The 24,321-nt window shown below is 40.5% G+C and overlaps 1 protein-coding gene across 1 annotated transcript in view; it reads right to left on the reverse strand.

The window, feature by feature from the left end:
* The window catches only part of LOC119693133 (neurotrimin), a 51,107-nt gene that overhangs the window by 7,289 nt on the left and 19,497 nt on the right, over positions 1-24,321 (reverse strand). Inside the window, exon 2 of the mRNA XM_048628619.1 lies at positions 21,106-21,178. Within this exon, the coding sequence (XP_048484576.1) occupies positions 21,106-21,175 (70 nt within the window). The 5' untranslated portion in view covers positions 21,176-21,178. The remainder of the gene's footprint in view (positions 1-21,105; positions 21,179-24,321) is intronic.

The raw sequence follows: 24,321 nt of genomic DNA on the forward strand, positions 1-24,321 counted from the left end.
ATTTGGGAAATATCGGTTAAATAGGCATTATATTTGTTTACTTATATTATAAACAGACAAGTGAATTTTGTGAGTGAACATCAAGATTCCTTCGCATTTCATCTTCGAGGGGGCTCCACGCCGAAGCCGAATCTTGGATTTTCGACTTTTTTACGTGATTAAAACTTATCTATATTTGATGATGATGAACAAACTTGAAATATAGCCCTGTTTTTGCCGTAAAATCGTGAATTTACACTTTTGGAACACTCTTTATAATAAAAATGATAAGCAATAAGGCCCGCATAATGTCATACGATGTGAACGAGGTCAGTGACGGTTTGTGCAAACTATGTATTTATAATTGCATATAACTGTGTGTGTGTAACTATACGCTACACGATGCCCTATACCGTTATATACCTACGGTAAATCATTAGATTGCTACACATTATTTTGAAATATTTATGAAAAAAAACTATCAGCATGAGTTTGTAATTTAATTGTAAAGGTATATACTCGTAGTTACATGAATGTGTAAATAATGTGTTTAGTTGTATTGTTGCTGAAACGTTGCGGTGCCAATCCAAACATACGAACAAATAAACGTGGCCTTTCAGTGAAACCCTTTATGTATTTTGTTCGCATTCAGCGCTCCTTTGTCAACTCGTTCAGCGTTGGCTCGAGTCGGTTTAGAACGATGAAAAAATCAAATGCACAATCTTTCACGATCAGTGCTATGAAAGTGAGTCCGGAAAGAGTATAAAAAGATAGCGACTGTCGCGGCCGCCTCGGCTCTTAGCAGATTGCGCGCTCGCCCACTAATGCGATATTTCTCAACTGACGGCGGTTCATTCGCCGGATGAAGCTTCGGTTGCAACGTGCACCCCGCCCGTCCCCCGCGGCCCCCGCTGGCCCCCGCTGGCCCCCGCTCGACCCCCGCTCGGCTTGCTTTGTGATCGGCTCATCGGTTGCAGGTTGTTTCTTGGATTGTTCGTTCAACTTTGAATCAGTCAATATTCAATAGGTATATGATAGAATGATCTTCATATTACTGTTGAAGACAATGAATTACTTACCTGCTAGAAAATCAAAAATACAGTACCTTTGCCTTTACCTTTTATGTATAACGATGACAGTTTTAAAAAAGAATGTAAAGATAAGTTTGTGTTCGTCGACGGTGGAGGTTTTTGATGTAGTAAACAATACACTAAGTAAATTCACCGCTTCTTGCTTTAAAAATAAGATGTTTTCACTTTAAAACTAACACAGTTAAGGCAAACTTGACTTGTTATACAGAAATACTTAGTGCTTCAAAGAATATCAAGTAACTTGACTCGCAGAATGTTATTTAATAAGTGCTAACTCTTTTCTCAGTTCGAAGAAAACGTTTTAGTTCCAATTTAAAAATATTATAATATTTACGTGAAACCTTTGTGAATGGCTCTCTCCTGTCTTCGTTCTAAGATAGTGCAACTTGCTTTGTAAGTTATAGCCATACTTGAGATAGACGTGATAGGCAGCAGATTCATCACCTACTTATTTATTTTAAAAGGCACATCTACAGCATTTTTTTAATACATTTATGCGATTTTATAATATTTTAAAATAATGTGAATATGGTCATGAAAGTAAGTGTATTTAAGACGTTATCTTTTTCTGATTCGTGTTTGGTGGTCACCAGCGCAGTAAAAGGCAAGCGCCTGAAGTACCCGAGTGTTAGGGGTATTAGCGTTGCTTCACTTGGCTCGTTTCGTCGTGAAAAAACACGAACACACCTTAGTGCAGCAATCACAGGATTCGATACTATTTTCGATCTACACAAACATATGGAAAGAACAAATGTCACTTTTGAAACTGACAAATTTGCCTTAAATTTTGACAGTGACAGTTGACGATATTGTTCTTTTTCCATATGTTTGTATAGATTTGAAAATAGAATAGCATCCTGTGATCGCGCCTCTGGTGCCAGATTCGAGGCAACTCAGCGATTACAAACGTAATGTGCGACAAACTGATATTTTTCCTACTCGAAGTGTAGTACACTACTGGTTTGAAACCTCTGAGTGGCTCGGAATAGGGCTCCCGCATCCTTGTGCCTGTCGCTCGGCAAGTGATATCTCTTTCAAGTAAATGGAACATCAATTACAGCGCTCGCCATGACAGCCTGTCGAACACATCCGCCGGAAACAACCACTTTATTAAAACTTCGCTCTCAGGAAATCGTAGCTGAAAAATCTGAAGTTGATTTTTTAGGGGTAAGATTACCGGTGTTTATATTGCTAAATTTACTGTTTTCATCTCGGCTTAACCTTTTAAAAGTCAGGCTAGATCAAGCGTCGATATCAGTTTTATCTGAATAGGTATACTTGAATGGGCAGATACTACTGTACAATAGGCTTAAATCGCTTGTAGTGCTGTTTTGAAACGAGTGACTGTCCGCGCGCGGTGACATCGGGTGAAGTAGCGCGAGCTATTGTAATAAGTTTACAAATGTTGGCGCAGCGGCTGCAGCGCTCTCGCCCGTACCACTCTCGTGATAAGGGCCCCGCGCAGTCGAGTGCTACACGTGTAGCGATGTTCATTTGTTTGCGCGTGGAGAGGCGTCGATACTCACGGTACACTCGCTTGTCTTTTGTTTATCGTCTGATAATTTAAGCGTCGAAATACTCGGAATGCATTGAATCAATTTTTTCAGTAAAAAACAAGAGTCGGTGCATAAAGAAATCAGTTTATACCTACATGAATTGGGTAGTTTTAATATGAAGTATGAATGAAAAAATCTACTACCCATAATAAAAAGTGAACTGACCAACAAAGTTCTATGGAGAGGCAACATTATTAATCGTAATTTTTAAAAATTCATAGAAAGTTTGATCAGAGTAACCTCCTTAGTCCCTGCACACCCTTTCACAATTTTGCAACGCCTTATATTGTAATTTCTAAGTACCTACTTATACAAAGTATCGCGAATTGCAAGTGTTGGCCGCAAGTTTCAATACGAACCGGAACTGTAATGATTGCGGCCGATACCGCAATTACAGAGACTCGGCTTCAACATGCGCTAAACTGAACTTTCAGGCTAAGGAAACAAAGGAAATTATCGCGCTAACATCAAACGGGCTCCGTTAATATGCAACCTCGCCGCCGCCGCCGCCGCCGCCGCGGGGACGATGCAACAAACGAATCCCCTCCATTACCAACTCTTATTTAAATACTTACACAGACAGCTGGAGCCAAACAATTCATATTTAACTAAGCGTAATTCTGTTTGCGGGTTCATGTTTCGGGCACACGCGGCTCATCACACGCCGGATAAATTCAAAGGAAAAAGAAAATTGTTTTGAAAGGACATGTCGGCACGTACCATGGACAAATTATAATTAGCATAAACTTCCCGCCGCCGCCGCCGCCGCCGCCGCGCCGCCAGCTTACTCGCTCATCTCTTCATCCTGCTTCAAGCAGCAATGAATACATTAAGGGTGGAAGGTCCGTTTTTGTCATCCAGCGATGAATTTTTGCTAATGTTGTGAACCGGCGCATCTGGCCAGACACTAATAGTGGAGTAATTAAAGACAAAAGCGGTCATCTATTACGTGCTATGAAACTCGGTAACGAGTTGGAGTTCGAGATGAATAGCGACAGTTGGCGACGGTTTACTGGCTGGTCGCAGGGGACGGGGCGGCGGGGGCCACTGTCCCCGGGACGGGGGCTCCGGCGCTGCTCGCGACTGCTCACTCCGCACAACAAATAAATTTGTTTCAGTCATATTTTTTAAACCTATAGCGCAGCATTACGTAACACGGCACGCGGTGACTCGGCATTTTTGTGCTCTATTACGCGACAGTAGGGTATATTTTTGTGCAACGGCCCGGGGTCGCGATGCCTCAAAAGCGGATTCTCCTCACAATATTTCTTTTCCAGTCGGAATGAGAATTTCCCGCGGCGATGCGAACTATTCACCGTGTGAGTGTGTGTGTGTGTGTGTGTGTGTGCGCGTGTGTGTGTGTGTGTGTATACAATACATGTGGGTACCCTGCGGGTGTGCGAGTGCGCGGTGATGTGAAAAATTAATATATCATGTCCTGAGATAGTCCTGGATCTCGCGGAAAATATTATGAGGACAAACTGCGTCTTTTGTTATTTGTCAGCGGGCAACAACTGTTGTCGTAACAACACTGGTACTTACCTAAGTTACCTATCTGCTTTCGTTTGAGTATGACTAATTGACTGTTCATACATAGGTAGTGTGCATTAGTGGTGAAGGTTGCATTTCTTTTTAGGGAAACAGGCGTGCAAAAATCTACGTAATACGCTGCACTACGTGCTACGTCTTGCTACGCCCTGCTACGAGCTACACCTACTTCTGCTATGCTACGCTACGCCGTGCTACGAAAACTACGCATATATTATACGGCAAAAATTGTTACGCCGCTAAAAACTGCAAGCTATTTTCAATATTAGTAATGTTTCCGCTGAGTATAAATAAAACATTCCAGAATAAATGAGCTCATGAATAGCGCGGACGTTAACATACAAAGCTCACGGCCTAATGTGCACGGGTCGGATCCCTTGATCAGCGAGTATAAATACGCTGCTTGTATTAGCATCACACTGAGTGACGTCATCACTACCGGACGCCGGCGGAGCTCAATGTAGATGTCTCTCGGGATATTTATCTGCTTCTTTAAAAAAGTATGGTCTTCATAAAATGATTTGAATTTGAATGACAAAATTATTTGCCTTTTTCAGGTATGATTCTACCAGAACGGTGCGAGAAAGGTAAGTACTTTTATGTTATCTATACATTCATAACTCTTTCTGAACCATTCTTAATAGATTTAAGTAATTGATTCCTTTAATTTATCAATTATTTATTTTCTCCAAGAAAGTAAGTTTAGTCAGGTAAAGTTTATTGCAACTACCGGGCGACAGGCTCTGCCTCGCGGTCGCATGACTCGGGGAAGAACTCAACAACTCCAGAACAATGTGTGAAACGTCTTTGACAAAAGTACTCAAAAGACATTAACTTTACAAGTTAAACGTTAGGTCGGTAGCCTGGAGGTATATTGTGTACCTAATCTATTGCAAAGAGGTCTTCCTTCACACCTTTATCAAAGTAATATTAATAGTGGGTATATAGGTAAGCATATTTAACAAAAATATTCTTAAAATACGGATGAATATAACAATACACATGAGTGTGTGCCGGTGCCGTGGTATTCCCTCCGCAATCACAATTAATTGCTTTGTAACATTCCACTACGAAATACCAATACGGTAAATATGTATGAGGTGTCCACCCACGTCTGTGGGTCTCCTTGCTTATGTAAACTTTCAATTCTGACAACTGACAATGATTCTGCTAGGTTCTTCTTTTTCCAAGGTTTAAGGAAGGGATGAAACGATACAGATAAAACGACAAGGATATCTTCTAAAAATAGGATACAACACAGTTCAATATTGGCAATGAAATGACGGGAATGAGAAAGGCAAATATCAATAATGGGAGGAACAAATAAATATATTTTAGTATGAGACAGTTGAAGGAGCCGCGGCCCCCGCTGCGGACAAATATTAGCGATCGCGATACTCCCGAGGATATCCGCTAATGTACCAGTAGATCCCCCCCCCCCCCCCACTGCACCTGGATATCACAAATATTTAACATCGAGGAACAGGAACAATGCTTTTAGTTGGACGAGAATTGTGCTGACAGGTGGTGCGGAGGTCACCGCGAATGAAAGTGCTTTCGATACAAACGTGGGCTCTTTGTGGAGACAATTTAATGTAAATAGTCGAAACACACGGTAAAGTTCAGGCATTTCAATACTTATAAATGAGTTTTTGTACCTATATACACATTTTTCACATACATAATACACATTTTATTATACGTAAGTACAACCGAAATTACGAGCATGGAACACAGTCATCTCCAGATTTCCTTATTTACTAAAGTGAGTGAGGTTATTTAATATTTTATTTCCGCGTTTAAGTTTATGTGTGTGGAGTGATGAGAGTGCGGTGACGGCGCGGGGCGGAAACACAAACACGACTAGCACGAGTAGATCCAACATTTACGACTTCTGTTCAATTTTGCCGCAGTCGGGTAAACACTCTTGTCTTTAGTTCTGCGCACAACACAATGTTACTATGCACGGTGCAATGAGCTTTACGTCTGTTGGTTAATATTACAAACAATGTATTCTCATTGAAAATTGTCTAGTCAGTATAGGACATTCCAGTGGAGCTAAGACACTAGTAAGTAGTCGTGTCTGCCCGCGCCTCGCTCCGCTCCGCTCCGCCCATCGCCGGTTCACTGCGGCGCAAGGAGCCACATTTCTCGAGGTTCGTTAGCTGCAGTAATAAACACGCGCGGCGATCGCCGAAACAACAATATCATCAGACGAGGGTAGCGCCGGCACGAAGCTCAAGTAATAAAAAATCGATTCAGGTCGCCTTATAAATGTACGAGCGGGTTCTTGGCTGTATGTTACAAAATGTTATGGCATGAATCTGGTTTTTTTATGCCTAAGGATGCGCAATATTTGATATTTGTAAAGAGATTGATAAACAATCGGTCTGTGGGTTATAGCAGATGGCACGACTCTTGCCACTGTATGGCGCAAAACTCACTGGCCCACGCATATCAATGACAACCTTATTGTAAGTTTTATATTCGTTAGAACAGAAATATCCAAGTATTCATAATGTTGTAGCTCACCGGCTCTCCCCGCTGTGCCGGTGATAACGGCGATTATTGTTCAGAAGTTTATGTTCCTCTTTTGCCTTACAAGCTTTGTTTATTTCCTCCTAGGTAGATGGCATTTTTCGCAAAAATGAAATACGGAGGGACTCCTCTTATCAGAATTCCATCTTCGTTCTAAATAAAAGTAAGTGTTTAAGCGGGTCGGAGTGGGGCGGTCGTTTATTCAAGGAATCCAGCAATAAAGTTCGCTATTAAACGTCAATAAAGCGGATGGCCGCCCGGGACGCGCAATGATCCTCGGGAAATTCGGAATTTTAATACTAGCGCAGCTCATACACTTTGTCCAGTTTACGACGAGGCGGCTCGAGCGAGCAGTCGCTTGGTATTCCGCCGCCGCCGCGAGGCAGCTAGGAGCCGGAGGGTTACTCTATAATTACGAAAAACGAACGAACGAGAGCTATCGTGCTATCGGCACATTTAATACAACGAGGAATAGTCGTGGTTCGCGCAGCAGCGCTCCAAAACTTCGTTTTTCATTATGTAGAGTGACCCCCCGGTATCTGCATGGTCGAGGGCACGCACGAGACCTTTTTATAATTTAATTTGATCGCGAGCCGCAGCATAATGATAAGAAAGATACAGCCTGCAATTGTACAATGTGTACTTGGGGTTACATAAATATGGTTTCCAGGAGCAGATAAATGTGTAGCAGCCTGGCAAATTGAGAAAGACATGTGCGGTCAACTGGCGCTGTCGGCAGCGAGCGTCGTATTTAAATGTGTCGTTTGCACCTGCGGCGGGCGCGGCCGGAGCGGCGAGCTGTTATTGGTTATTAAATCGATTGAGATTGGCGCTTGTTTTATTTCATGGTCCTCATTGGTTTACCGATTAAAATGTTAGTTATTTATGTGCAATAAAGTAGGTATAAATAAATAAATACGAGAAATATTACAAACAGCAAAGAAAATATAACACACGCGTAACACATTTTTTATATGAAATTTTCCATATTTTAATAATGCATGTGAGCTGTACGGCCCGGGGTCCCCGCAGACGGTCCGCGACACAAACACACCGATGTAAAACAAACCCTTTCTCATGTAAATAAAGACGAGCTCGAGCGCTTCCGAAATGTTCCCCGAAATACGACACAAATCAGCCGAAGCGCGCAATCAGACGAGACTCCGCCGACAATCAGACAAACGAAATAAATGCAATCAGCACACGCGCCGCGCGCATCGTAACACAATTAATACTAATTTTATAAAGGTTTTTTTCGAGAAAATGACTCGGTTTGGTACAAAAAATGCAAATGAGACCTTTTGTTTGGATTAATTTTCTTACAAAGTCTGTTGTACTTCTTTGGTTCTGTTTTAACTTTGAGAAATCCAACATTTACACATAGATATTATAATATGAACTGGCAAGCTACAGAGAACATTACAGCAAGACCATTCAGTGATTGTGTCGGAGTGTACACATCACTCCGGCCTCTGTTTGCTACATTATGCTCCGTGGACATTGAATACCCCCATGCAGTGGACACGCACACACACAAACATGGGGCAATCATGATGAGGTGTTGATGCAATGATGGTCATGGATAATGGAGCCAGTAGCTCGGACTATTCGTTCCTATGATACCCGAGATTACTGCTTGTGAAGACGTCTGCCGTGTTATGGAGTGTGGCGGCGACGTGACGTGTGTCGTGGCGTGGCGTTGTATCGTGTAAGGCCTGGGTCTCCTATTTTATGCTATATGCGGCGTCCGACTTTGGCGTAAACGTTTCCATCAACGTCCTACGGCCTACCTACGGCGTCTACGCGCCAACGTCGGTGTGGTTTAGCGTGCCGTGCGTGGCGTGGCGTGGCGTGGCGTGGCGTGGAGTCTGGGCGCGGCAGCACTTAACAAAACAGGATGCACTTTTTGCGGCGCATTCAATTATTCCATTGGAGCTGGCCAGGCTCCAGGCACACGCTAAATTGACAAAACAGGTTTTGGCTCGTTTGCTTCGCGGAAGGAAATTAAATGCGGTTTTTCTGGTCCTCCGTTTTGTAATATATACCCTTCCCTGTCGCACCACCGCAGTCCTCTCCCTCTGGCGGCCCCATCACAGTAATTTTTCATGAAAAGTATGAAAAATAGAGGTGAAAAGAAACGCGCGATCAAATCAAATGGACTGAATTAATTATGAATAATGAGTCGCCGGACGCAGTTGGTGCGCAGTTTTCACTTTGTAAAAATCTTAATTAAATTTTATTTTCGTCCGTATTTCATACTCTGATAGTCAGGTCAGATATCTTTTATTTAAATTGCAAAAGAAACTGTCGTGAAATTGTGTGTATAACTGTAGGTTTCAGTATTTCCATTCAGTTGTAAAGGCTTTTCAATCGCAGAACAATGCGGCACAACATCAGAGGAGAATTAGCAGGAAGTATTTACCCAATTCTGTTTGTTTGTTTCTTTCTAATCAAGTTGAGCGGCGCCCGGGGCGGCTGTTTGTACGGAGCGAGCGTCTCCGCTGTAACCCGGTTAGCGACAAAGCCCCAAATAATTAAAACGAGCGAATGCCGGCGCGTGGGAGACGACTTGTAGGTTTTGTTTCCCGAGACGCGGCGGCGGACTGACGATATGCTGCCGACCACATACAAACAACCACTGTATAACCTGTACGTGTACAGTACACCTATCTTCTATTCTATAATAATATATCTATATATACAGGATACTGAACTTCACCATCGTTGTACCTTTTTTTAAACGAAAACTATTCCAATCACGAGATTAACCCGAGAGTTTTGCTTCATCTCAAAAGGTGTTCCCATGGGAATTCAAGGATAAAAAGTAGCCTATATGCTAATCCATGGTGTCAGTTTACTACCACATAGACATTGCTTCAGCCGTTTTACGTAAAAGAGTAACAAACATTCTTACATTTATCCATCGAAATTGGCAAACTTTCACGGTTATAATGCTAAACTTATTAGGATATGTCCTATTGTCCTTCACCCACGCACGCACGCGGGGTATGGCGGGCACGCACGGGCGCGGGACCAGGGACTAGATAAATGGTCCCGCTTTTATGTTTTATTTTATTGTACTCTTTTTAAACGAATGGCCAAGGACGGCGACCGCATACTAAGTAGAAATTAATTAAATGTGTCGGAGGGAGTGACAGAAAGAATAAAAATGTTAAATTACGCGTATTCATGTAAGTATTACATTCAAATAATTATTTTATTATTTTGATTCTATAAACATATTATATTTCAGTTTTTTCAGGATTTCGTATAGAATAGTATGAAATGGAAGGTATTTTCTTTTTTTTAAATATTTGAAATAGGCTATAGCATCATCACCCACACTAAGATATACAATACAGGTCAATGTACCTACTCTTTCAATTATTCAAGACTAGAGAGATCACTAGCTTGGATTGTGTAGCTTAGGAATTAAATAGGTAGGTACTGCCTATAATACATTATAGTAATTCATAATTTTAGCAGATATACTACTCCTGGTTTATTATACCGTATTTCTTTCCTTAACCTCGGCTCAATCACTGATAAAATCCCTTCACTGTATCAAATGTTGACTGACTGTAGACTGCAGGGTGAACCTCAATCAGATAGCGCCGATGACTTCCGCCTCGCGCCCGCTGAAATAATTACCACCACCTCTCGTATCTACTATACATTTAATTGTTTTTAAAGATAAAACAAAAAAAAAACACATGATAAATTATGTAACTATCTATGTAAGTATCTGGCAAATCTGATAATGACACCAACACTCTACCTACATGTCTATAAATAATTAAGTTGTAGTTTTAAAATAAGTAACTATTAAGTTAGTTAGTATAGTAAATAACATAATAATTTAACATTAATGGCCTTTATTATAAACATCATCATCAGCCAATAATCATCCACTGCTGGACATAGGCCTCTCCCAAGGAGCGCCACAACACTCGGTCCTCGGCCTTCCTCATCCAACCACTACCCGCCACCCGCCTAAGGTCGTCAGTCCAGCGGGCAGGAGGGCGTCCCACTCTGCGTTTGCCTGTTCGTGGTCTCCACTCGAGAACTCGTCTACCCCAACGGTTATCGGTTCTTCTGCAGATATGACCAGCCTACTGCCACTTTAGCTTGCATATTTTGACAGCTATGTCGGTAACCTTAGTCCTCTGACGGATAACCTCATTTCTGATACGATCCATCAGAGAAACCCCAAGCATAGCTCTCTCCATAGCACGCTGAGCGACTTTAAATCGGTGGACCAGTCCTACCGTCAGTGTCCACGTCTCTGCACCATACGTCATCACTGGCAGGACGCACTGGTTGAAGGCTTTTGTCTTCAGGCTCTGAGGAATGGCCGAGGAGAATATGTGACGAAGTTTCCCGAAGTTTTTATTATAAACAATACAAGCAAACTATGCTAATCAAGGTGCTGTAGATTTCTACTAATAAATAACAAAATAGTTTAAAATATCATAGAGTAAAAAATATACCTATAAATTTCACAATAATGGATTCCATATTTCATAACTGACATCAGATGGAACTGTCACAATTGAAATTGGAAATCAATTAGCGGGCGGTAGTGAGCGGCTGCATCCTGCACCGTTCACTGAAGCTCGTCCCCTGCCATCACTCCTGCTGCACCAATGTTTAAACGAATATATTTCTTATTGATAGGCTGTGAAAATTTAGATGCCAGAACTGTAAACTTGCTGAACGGGTCGACAGAGCCACCATTCATCACAGCGCTTCACAAGGATTGAAGCTCTAAATTTTGTTCGATAGAGTTATGCAGATTTTATATTTACTGCAAATCGAGGTAGGTAAAATTTATGTTATATAGCTTTGATAGACAGGACACTACGAAATTCGTAAATATGTCGTCGTTTACACTCATCCATCAATGAGCTTTTTTATTTATATTTACATAAAATACGATAAGATTACTGAAGTTTCCACGTCATACTTCCCATACGTCTTTCCCGTGAATGTAAATTTACCCGTAATGCCTTTTATAACCTGTAAAATATTTTAAATTGGCAACAAAAAGCTCAAAACAGGAAGTGAAACTGCCGTCGCCGTCGCACGAATTAAATATAATGTTCCGAGCGCTCGCAGTGCCGGCGGCGGCGGCGGCGGCGCGGCGCGGAGCCATACCGTGTGTCGCACGGGCAAATAGACACCTACTTCAATATAAATTATAGAAAAAAAACTAAAACTATAATAAATATCCAACAGTGCCTTAATTATTGAAATAATTTGCTTTGCTGGTTGGTATAATAATGGTAGATAATTCATATTATAGTATACATATGGAACTTTTTAATTGCATGCGAGTGAACTATTGAATAAATTTAATTAAAATAACTATTTATTATAAGGTTATCCTGTATACGTAGTGCAAGTGCTGAGGTATCAGTAGCGCTAGCGCTCGCTAGAGCGGGGTAGCGCGGGGCCGGCACTAAACAATAACGATACGCTATTACACTATATCGGAGCCGCCATCGCCGCCTGCACTTAGCATATTTCTCCTATAACCGCGCCACCGCTTACATTGTGCGCCTTAATCTCTCGCCCGTAAAGTAGGGTTTCAGTTTCTGTTAATGTTTGCCAAGACGATGGTAGTTAGTTGTGAATTTATTATTTGTGTAGCGAAGGGATGAGATTAGCGTGGCAGTGGCGTCGCTGGGGCACAGCGGCATGCAGTGGCGACGCTCGGAGCGAGGCACGGGTGTGACTTCAGCGATTATATTGAGTTTTACTTCCACGCGCGGTTTCGCCACTGCGCGCGGGCTCGCTGCACTGGCCGGAATGCGGTCGAAGTTCGCACGACCAGCTCGCTCGCTAACTCTCTAAGACTATTGTAATACTTTAAACAACAATACAGAGTGTTATTCATGTGTTAATTTAGTATGCAGTATATTGCGGGTGTTACTGTAAAGTCATCATACATTTGCTTTAGTATTAGAATAATAATAATGGCTAGAATATGAGCGGGAATGTGGTGCTGTATCAAAATAAAACAACGGCTATGAATTACACTGATAGGTTATTAAACCGTTTCACAAAGAACTATTAGTTGATTTGAGACCCTGAGACCAATTAAGATGATGACTGGACCAATAAGGAGGCGGAGTGACCACGCGTATGTGTGTTTGTTTGTCATTACTGCAGCGTGCATGTGTGCGTGCGGTCGCAGGCGCCACAGAGTAAACAACAATTAGCACGGGGCGGCCGCCGCCGGCAGCACACACGCCCTAACTCACTCACCTCGGCCAGGCTGTGACAGTGACCACCGACGTATTATATTGTTAAGTACCCACGAACCCACATGTTTAGCTGCAGATTACTGACTAGTCATTAGCCCAGCAAGTAGCTCCGAGTAGTGATGCCATGCAATATAATAATAATAATAATCAATATGGGGACATCTCAAACACGGCCATAATCGTATCGGACAGCTGATATATGCACAAATACATACATACATAATATATAAATAAATACAACAAATTTAACTCCCAACACCCGAGTACAAATCTGTCTTTAAACAAATACCTTCCCCAACCAGCACATAATTATAATTGATCGCAAGTGATATTTGATATTCGTCAATGTTGGCAAGTGACTAGTTATTGGCTGAATGGTGAATATTACGAGCATCATGGAAACCAGTGCTCATGAATATTAATGAAAGCTATATTTTTATTGAAGCAAGTACTCGTAAAGCCGTGGATGGCCTCAATATTTCATTTATTACCGACGATGTATCTCTGGTCCAATATTGAATAGAAATTCGTCAATTTTGTTGTTGAGCCTATCCATATCCAATGAAACGAAATATTTAATAATGTATAAAATAAAATCAATTACTAAATCTGTCAATTGAGGTTAGTGATCAAAGCTTTTTGGTAAATCAATTAGGAACTAATTATTGAATGGTTTCAGAGATAAATTATATATTACGTAAAATAGTTAATTGAAATCTAAATTATCGAAACATAAAAATATTCTATATAGTTTTTAAGTATACATTTCAGTAATTACAGCTAATTGGGACTATGTACTATTTAAAAATGACTGTAGGTATTAGCAGAGGTGATATTTCTTCGTCTTATTTTAAAGTCAGAATATTAAAACATAGTAAATCAAAATAAAAAAGAAATACATATATTCTATTACGGATAGCTAAACGCAATGGACAAGGGCGGAAAAATAAAGTAAGTGCCGTCGCGCTCAGCCGCCCCGCGGACTGACTGCTTCCGCTGTGACCGGACGCCATCAGCGCCGGGCCCAGACAACTACCTCCAGCGTTGCCTCTCACTCACACCCACGGGGCACCTAGTGGGAGCGAGGGTGACACACAGTCACCAAGTGTCTTGGCTGATGGTGTGGGAACGGACGCACCGGCGCAGGTGGCAGGCGGAGTGCTGACAGCCAGTGAGTTGTGCAGCCCACTGCCGCATGGCAAGGGGAGCTTTTAGTATCATAATATTATGTACCTACTATACAACTCAGATAAACTTTATAGGAATAGAAGCCACCCCTTAATTCACAGAATGTATATTCTCAGTCTCAATGCATTGCTGGAATGAAATATCACTAGGTACACAAAGTGTAGAAAAGTCCCCCCAAATGGGCGGAAAAATAAAGTTAAACCCCTATGGCATCGGGACCAATAATACATAACACTGGTGAAGGTTACGTACAATAATGCTCCTCAGCCTACCCTGAAATAGAGCTCCCGCTACATTTTCGCTTTCATGTTCAAAACAAAAACGGTAATATAATTACCTGAAAATGTGAAGCGTATGATGAAACAACCTTTTTCGTTTGAGTGAATGCCGATGTGTTTACTGCGAGTGTGTGTGTTTGTTCATGTAAGTACTAGAGGTACCTACATGTATGTACCTACCTCGGGCGGATAGCGGCCGCGGCGCCCGATATTGATCCCAGAATTTACATTTTGTAAACGAGAAATGGATTCGTGGATTTACCTGTACCTATACCTGTAATACCTTCTTACTTGGGCCTCGTTCAATACTTCTTAACATTTTAGGTTATCCTATTAATAACAGTGAAGCAAGTAAATAATACATTAACAGATTATGCATGTTGCCGTTACAAACGTTGATACAATGGTATATCGCACACTTCATAAATCAGAATGACTTTGGATGGAGATAAAAAATAAAAGTGGATAGGGTTGGACCCTGTGATGTTACAACTTTTGGGAGTGACTGTGACTATCCAGTTGTGGATGATTCTTGGCTGATGATGATGTAGATGCTTGGGAACAAGCGTGGTTTTCAGTCCCCCCCCACTTCAGTTATTGCGGACGTCGAAGCGAAGGAGCTGTAATTTGTGAGCCATAAATGAAAGGTAAAGAGCTGTTAGACGGTATAATTTAACAATTTGTTCATTTCTTTTTGAGTCAAATTGTTTTTTGATGTGGACGGCTAGCGGGAATGCTTGTTTGCATGTAATTCTCGTTCACTTTTTTATTTGAGTACTTGGTGTTGAATTTCAGCGTAGCTGAAACGGTGTGACTGGATTAGATTACATACCATTCATAGATAAAAAATATTCGCCGTAAAATAATTTATTGCTCTCCAAAAATAAGCATTTGCAGTAATCTCCAAAACCATCGTCTTACATAATTACACCCCGAATCAATTTCGTCGTAATGAGCCGCCGCACGCCACTACCCGCTAGCAGTACTAGCTGCAACTCGTTGCAGTTTCAATTTACAATATTCATAAATAGCAGCATAAGTATGGAGTGTGGTCGCGCCGCCGCACGCAAGGGCCAATCTCCCGCGACAACCGCTATGGCTCTATCACCCCCGCTCTATCACCAACTTATTAAACCCGCACGCGAAATTAATCTTTAAGAGCATTTATAACGCAACAGTGAGCTTACGGCTTTAATACAAAATATGAAAATATAAGCTTAATTTTATCCGACAGCAAACAATGGGTTTATGAATATTATATTTTACCTTTAGTATTTTTCGTATAATATTTTCGACCATATAACCAAATTTAATTTAAAATGACCTACAAAACATTGGCTGCTCATCAAGTTAAAGACGTCGAAAGTAAGAACGTTGTCTTGGATGTGAGGTACGATTACGTTTAGAATGTAACACTACTACTCTAAATCGTCAATAACGGAAAGGAATATGCACATAATGTGGACGCCTGAAACACAATAATTGCGGCCAGGCAGCAACAACAATAACAATATTATTACACAATGAGTAAATACATAGTGGTATAGAGCCTGCAGCCGATAGTACACGGAGAACAAGAGACGCGGAACACTCCGCACAGCGCTGTCTAGGGGCAGTGGCGGAACTTAATAGGGATACCTAGTTGGTCACACTAAACATAAACATAATAATATATTAGTACAATTGTTTATAATAACTTTTTTTTAAATAGCCAAGGGAACAAAAGGGTCAAGGAAGATAATAATGTAATATATTACGGATTTATCTAATATTGAAGCTTGTTATCGTATGCATGTTTGCACATCATAATGTTCACTACAACAGTGTGCACTGTGCAGTGTTGTGAAAGTGCTACGAAGCGTAGCGAGGCGTGCTACGCCGTAGCCAGCTACGCCGTAGTAGGTAGGTCAGGCTACGAGTTGCTACGGCCGGAATTCAGCTAAATATTATGCACTATTATAATGCCATGTCCAAGGAAATGATGTACGATTACAGTATACATATAAATAAGAAACAGTACTGATTTTAAAAGTTAGCGGTAGGTGGCATAATTCATAATTTGGTATATAATACTAATGTGTTGTGTATAAGTGATAAAACAATATTGACAAATAAATTATTTTAGGGCCATGGTGACAACAAACACGTTACCGCCATGGCTCAGCAGCCTTGGCCCAGTTTAAAGGGACTTGCACTGAGAAGGGTCGCTTATGTTTGTTAACTTGATTGAGCTACGTAGCTATGATAGCATATAACAGCAGACATCCTGAAACTAACAGTGCAAGTGAAATAAATGACTATGAGTAATTATAAACAGTTTGATCTAGATTATCCCAAAATAAACTTAGATAATAGGAATAATAAATGTGTATAATAAATCGGTGTAGCCCGCGCCGGCGCTGGCCAGGCTACATCAGATAAGGCTCATTTCTCAAAACAAATGACTAAATTTTTCGTGCCGCTCCATCGTGCCGAGTAAATAGAGGTACATTATACCTAACAATAACTACCGCGATCTGTTCTACTATGTATTTTCTATTAGCTTATTTTAAGAATGTTTTAAAATTAAAATACATTTATAGGTAAAAATTATAGAAGTTTAAAATACAACGTAGGTACCTATATTATTTTAGCTGCGTTCAGAAATAAATATAACTCACATAAAATTGTATCCCGTGATCGTTTTACAATACAAACATAATTCTCAATGAATAACAGATTGAGTAAGTTGTCGAATCAGATTAAGTGATGGGCTCGCCACACTCATCGTATTATAAAGATTTAGTGGAAAAAGGCGTTCGCGTGCTAATGTGTGAGGGTGCTCCCACACCTGCCGCCGGCCGCCGAGTGTGGCCGCACCTCGGCGTGGAACCACTAATTGGCTTGTAGGTAGGTATGTTAAATTGATTGATTGTCGTGGTTGTGGCTGAACGAAAATATTTCAATTGCTTTTCTATTGGTATTAATGTTCATGCTTTTATTTCTTGCGCCACTTTTTTCTACGTTTGAGTGTTTCTAATGATGTGGTGGTCGTGTGAAGGAAATAGTCGTTATGATTATCATGACTGATTATATATTTTTAACGTTCAATATTATTAAATTTATTTTGGAAGTATTGTAATATCTACTGATTGAAAGTTTATAGCTAAGCATTCAAGCTTTCTTCAAATAACGACCTCAAAAGGTTTTTATTATAGCTATTTTGTTTTCAATATTATTCCGACAGCCAGTCGACCGCGGTAGCTGATCAAACAAGGACCTTGCAACCACAACCACACATTCTCATATAACACACTTATGCACACACACAAAACAAAATATCTGAAACATGTGTAACAACACCGACGCGGAGTTGAGAACATTGCGTCGCTCCAACAGAAAGGCTCAAAAACGTTGCAATTCCAACCGCTAAAGGGATTGCTATTGAGACTGCGTTCTAAAAGGGTTTCAGCTACTTTTGCATTGTGTTGCGCACTTTAAGTTTCTTACAGTTAAAAAAACGAGTATTTTTTTCCAGTTTTTCTTAGTAATGGCACTGATGTAGGGCGTAACTAGTGAAATCCTATAAATAGTCATAGATAATAATCGATTTGTTAAGCGATAAATTTTAAATCAGTAAGGAACAATTACTAGACCCATTATCAGTTTGAATGTAAAATGATCTATACTGAAAATAGACATACATTTAAATAAAACCTTCAATGGCACAGCAATTACCTATACTGATATTTTCGGATACTTTACAACTACGTATATTATAATGAGCCAATGATACCCAGTTGGTACCGATTACATTGTACCTTTATGACGTCACTACATACACGTGGTGGTTGAAAGCATGTTTCTAATGATAATTAATTTTGTATCAGGATGAGTCACTCTATTTTAATTATTTCGTTAGATCCCTAAATAAAAAAATCTATAAATAGCGTTGATCAAATTCAAATCTATCAATGTGTACACTATACTAAAACAATTAAATTGGATCTTAAAATAAACGGTGTTAGTGGCGAACTTATTCCTATATCTCGTATTTTATGATGACGTCTTACGAAATCTGAGGGATTTGTTATTCCAATTATCATATAAACTCAAATTAACTCTCTTATATAAATTGTTTTATAAATAAACCAGTAGAACGATAGACTATAAACAAAAGCGCGTTTATCAGCGTCCGCTAATCTTCACATTTCGTTTAAAAATTGTCACAATCGATAATGCAAAGTGGGTGATTCAGTATTCACAGCTAACATTTACTGACAAACTTGGAATCAAAGGGAATTAGATTGTCCCGGCGGAAATCAGATTAGATTGCTTCTTTTTAAGTTTCGGACAAATATCAGTAGGTACATCATTACTTAAATAGCATTTAGGCTGAAGCCAGCTAAAAATATAAGATATAAATGACCTTGTCATGTACCGCCAAGATTAAAGGGACCTTGTTGGTATTGCGTTAAGGTGTAGTGTCGGGTGTGGCTCTGCGGCGTGGCTAAGTGCTGTACAATATTCGGGAACGACCGCTGCGCACGGCATCTCTACTCCGCGAGGTTTGTTAAACCCGGGCCTTAAATATTCACGAATAGAAGCTCAGGCTTTTCTTTGCGCAAGATGAATAGCTTTTCCAAATAATTGTTTATCCCAATAACATTTTCTAATTCATCTTATAACAAGCCTCTCTGTAGTAGGGGAGTTTATCTTGAATAGTGGAAATAAGCTGTAGCTAAGTCATTCATTAGACATTTTCAATGAAAGATAAGCCAAACTCTTATCTGTATCTGTTTTTCGTCAAATATCTGACCAAATCAGTGAACAAACAGTTGGAGCTAACGCCGAGGGCAGCACCGCCCCTCTCGCTGGGCCGTGCGGTGAATAAGTTGACGTCATATATCACACTTGTAAACACGTTTCCACTTGATCAAAATTCATACGAGTCATAATGAATACAGTGAGGCCTACCAACTTCTTGCCCTCCTCATTTGTAACAATCTGTTAGAATGGTAATGCGCCGCACACACGCGCACTGCGGCTATACATCACACCCACTCACACACACACACACACACACACACATGTATACACACTATGCCTCCTCGGGGCTACAATAAATGTTGGTGATGCATCAAGCTTTGACTACGCGGGAAGTGCTTGCCACCGAGCGCAGATATACGGCCCGGGTAAGTGTCTTACTCGAGCATTATACGCCATTCCGTGTTGTTCTGCTAATGTGAGGCAAGTAGCTGCCGCGGTAAGAATTAAAAACTATGAGATTGGTCATCTGAGTTAGACCGTGAGAACTAACCTTAATGTCGATTGATTGGCTCACAACAAGCTACTAATATTATAGAGACATAAGTCTGGACGTTTCTTACTCTTTCACATGAAAACGGCAGAACCAATTTTGATATAATTAGATAAGTAGGAAGCGTATACCCTGGATTACACACACGCAAAAACTTTAAAAGGTGAAGCGTAGCTCGCGGCCAACAAATATATAAAGGCAATAATTATAACAACAAATTGAAACAAGGTATAATCGGTGAGGCAAGTGAGTGGACTCTGACAGCGAATGATATTTATCTGTGGTTCAGCGGAGCGGCGGCGGCGGCGGCGGCGCGGGGGCGCGCGGGCGGATCCGTTATTGAATCCGAGAGCCGTGCAAATACAAATATCACTTCTTGTCATTTACTCAATTTCATCTATCTTGTGGTGTTCCTAATATAAAACCTCCAGCTGAAAAAAGTCCCGGGATCATAATACTATTAACTGCTGTGACAATAGGCTGCGTAATACTGTTATATCTATGATGAAAAGGACAATGGCTTGACGTACAAGAACTTTACTTTCATTCGATAGGTTTACTCCACATCATTTTGTGCCATGAACTATTTAGAAATATTAAATAAATTATAGAATTATATGATGAAGAAAAGTATCGTGAGGAATCTAGGGTATCAAGATTTAGAATTATCTAGATGTGTGAACCCCAAAACCGCATTGGACCAGTGTTGTGGGAAATGGTCCAAACTTACGAAAGCAGTTTAGACCTTAAGGGCATTGGCACAAAGGTTCCATTTGAGACGTCCATTTGGCCAAGCCCTCAGAGAGAATATAAAATAATAGAATAGTGACTGTAATGTAAACCTACTGGAATATAAAAACTTCAAATTAATAATAATTGACCGTTAATTACATAGTCTCTTTGCATTTAACTTTTTTAAACAACGAGCTAATTTGGACATAAATTATTCGTGTCGCCAAAAGTCAAGGAGATTTACATAAATGTATATTTAGTTTAAATTACCCGAAGGGAAAAGGGTCTTCATTTGCAAGTTTTTTTTATTTCAAGTAGTCTGTCTAGCGAGGAGCCTACAGAATGCAGCTGTACTCAGCATGGTAGAACTGTTAGAGTTCTTTATCGGTGATATTATGTTTACGGTTTACGCGATCCGAAGTTGCATCGCAGTTTTAATATAGCCTATAGGTATTCATAGCCCTCCTTTTCTCGCTCAGTGCAGTTTTGATTTTCCTAAGATTTGGAGCTTTTCGCTAACCACGGTCCTATCTCGTGGTTAGTTAAATGTGCCGATTACGTGACAATTCTCGTTCGTTCGTCGATTTAGAGAGTTAATCTCCTGTATGAATGTGGTATTGAACTGACCTTTGATGAGATGTGCGGCGAGCAGCAGCGCCGTGGTGAGCGCGTGGCGGCGCCACCCGCGCGCGCACATCGCCTGCAACAAACACACACTGTTACTGACGGAACAACTCACTCTGTTACTGAGGGGACAACAACACACTGAGACTGGTGGCTCTTATTCTGTAATATCGTTGTTTATTTCTATTGTGATTGAGAGTTATCAACTATGATTAAATAGCCAAATTATATTAGTATTAATACAAAGTAACACACCAAATTTATACGAGTAAAATTCAATCACATGCAATAGTAGGTAGGTAAGTACTTACTAAAAACTATTAAGGGCTTGGTTAGCGGTTAAAATAAACTTGGTATAGACCTTATTTCAAATATTAAAATAAAAACCTAAATAAAGGTCAAAAATGATGCTAATTAGGTAAACCAATTTCACATAAATGCAATTATACAATCTCACTGAACGTATAAGGGTTATTAAATCTGTTAGATGGTGTTATAAAGTTGTGCACAATAACTGCAGTGGGTACCGGCGAGCGCAAACTTTAGAAACTGTAAAAGGTTTATCGCGAATCCGTTTTCATTAAAATTGTGGCTGCAAACTCGTTTTCATGTCAAAGTGAATATACGGGAAGAGAGAAATTATTTTTTGCGTGTGTTACTAAATGAAAAGCTTTCCGAATGAAAAAGTTATTTCTGTGAATTTTAAACTAATAATAAAATAAAATTAAGTGGCAATTCCCGGATTTATATAGTATCGTATGTATTAATCATGTTAATCCAGCTTACTGCATTCCAAATTTCATCAAATAACATAGGTAGGTACTTAGTAGTCAGTATAGGAGTTATTTTGTGGAAGCTGGAAAATATCAAATTTGGAGATGGCGGAATGGCCTCGAGAAGTTTTTGCCGGGATCGCCGAAGGTAGATTAGACCTGGCATGTGTGAAATTTTGTAAATATTATGTACGTTGTAGACTCAAAAATGTCTAATAATCATATGAAAGCAAAACAGAGCTTGTATCACCGCTGCCGCCGTGATCCATCTCACTAGAGCCCGACCTCGACCATTCTGCCGTATTAAGTTTCTATAAATCCCTCTTTGTTGAAGGATAAAATGAAATATGAGACAATGAAGTAACTCTCTTTTTATAACTAAAGATATCACGGTAAAAAGGTTGATTCTTAGCGGAAACACGCCATTTATAGTGAGTAAGAGAGAAGAATGGGAGCGTTTATATAAGGTTATAGTTTCATGTTGCGAGGATTAGACGTCTCTGCGGAATGGGGCCCGGCTCCGCGGCGGCGGCGGCGGCGGTCGGGCAACAATGAGCCTGCACGACGCAACTGGGAGGTTACTCTACATTGACGAAAAACAAACGAACGAGAGCTGTCGTGCAATCGGCACGTTCAATACAATGATACAGAATCGTGGCTCGCGCAGCAGCGCTCCGAAACTTAGTGTTTCATCATATAGAGTGACCCCTCTGAACCGCAGTACCTCACATCTGGGTACAATGTACCTGCTACTGTCTTCGCTTTTTGTTTTCCTTCATTTGTTTCACGTATTCTCAGCATTGAAAAGGAATGGTACTTATGCGACTTTCAAAAACAGTCTTGTTTCGCACAAGAGAATGGAACAAGCTCTCAGTTATGGAATCAAATAACATGTAATTTTTTGTGAAATATTTTAAATACAAGAATCTTTCATGGAACAACAAAAGCTTTATTATCATTATTTAAATTATCACGGTTAAAAATTGGTTTAACGTCACCAATTCAACATCGCTGATTCGCAGAAGGAAAACCTAAAAGTGGAATAACTTTGACAAATAACGACACTTTAACAAGTTTCCGAACAAAGTTCACGTGTCAAATAACATGATGAATAAATAAAGCAGGTCTAATATCGAGTGTGCGGCGCGCGGCCGCGGCTGTTTGTACACAATGCCCGCAGTAGGCAACTGGGCGGCCTGGGCACGTCCTGAGAGTCTAGTCTTCTCTTTAAAAGACAGTCGAAAACAAGTCGCAAACTGTCTTATGTTTGAGTTCCGTTAAAAACCGTTTATATAGAGTACTTGTATTCAGTACTTGATGATCGGAAGTCTGTTGAGAGCGTCGAGTTTCAAAAAACGGTTCTTAGACATTTGTGGGAATGAATCCATTTTACGGTTGCTCAATGGTCGCACAACTGTAATAGTGGCATGAGAATCTAAGCTCTGTGTCCGCGGGGCAACTCGGCCGCGGTCGCACCTGCCCCGGCTGAGACAATGTCGTGTTGTTGGGAAGTTGAGTCGTGAATTGGGATCTGTTGTCGCGACCACGGGACAACTTCGCGGCGACTCACTCCATTACACGCTTTATGCTTCAAAACTACTAATGGTTTTCAAGCTCACGCAAACTTTACACTACCATTTTCTTTCTAATTTTAGGTTAAAAAGATGTTGATTGGTCATTAAATCTATTTCATCATCATTATCAGTAATCATTCACTGCTGGACATAGGCCTATTGCAAGGAGTACCACAACATAACACTCGGTTCTAGGCCTTTGTCCTATTTGTTGGTATCTAGTACTTTTGTCAGGGGCTGTAATCGTCATAATAAGGTTATTATGAAGGTATATCATTTTTAGTCGTTGCAATGTCAGCCACCGCATGGCTGGCATAAGCGTTTTTTATTTACATATAAAGTAGTATCAGTGCCAATGGCAAAAGGCACATACTTACATAATATAACTAATTTGTAACATAATTGTTCACTTCAAGTGTTACTTTAATCCCCACCGACAGACACATGAGTCTACTCAAACTTTTCACATCACAAACGAGAAGTTGAACACAATTCATCCCCCTCAAGCGTCAAAATGTTAGAAGTAACAAAGATTACGTCCAATAAAAGTGATAATAGGTCGGCGGCGGTATTCAGCTAAATTGGACGCCTAACTTAATCATCATAAATATCTCGCAACTCAAAGAAATTATATTTTCTTCGCCTTAAGCTCTTTTTAAGAGTCGCGGAACATTGCATTTTGTGATTTATGAGGTTGTAATAGGAGAGGGAGTAGATTGGCCTGGATCTCACCGCAAAGTATATGGTAATGAATCTCGGTACTTCACGTGCTTCAGTGCAGTTCTAGTTCCCGGCGCCGCCGCGCGGTCGTGGCGGCGCTGGCGGCGGCGTGTAATGCAATTAGGAACTGTAAACGTTCATAAAAAACTATT

The sequence above is a fragment of the Plutella xylostella genome, chromosome 21 (assembly GCF_932276165.1).
Source record: "Plutella xylostella chromosome 21, ilPluXylo3.1, whole genome shotgun sequence".
Classification (NCBI taxonomy): domain Eukaryota; kingdom Metazoa; phylum Arthropoda; class Insecta; order Lepidoptera; family Plutellidae; genus Plutella; species Plutella xylostella.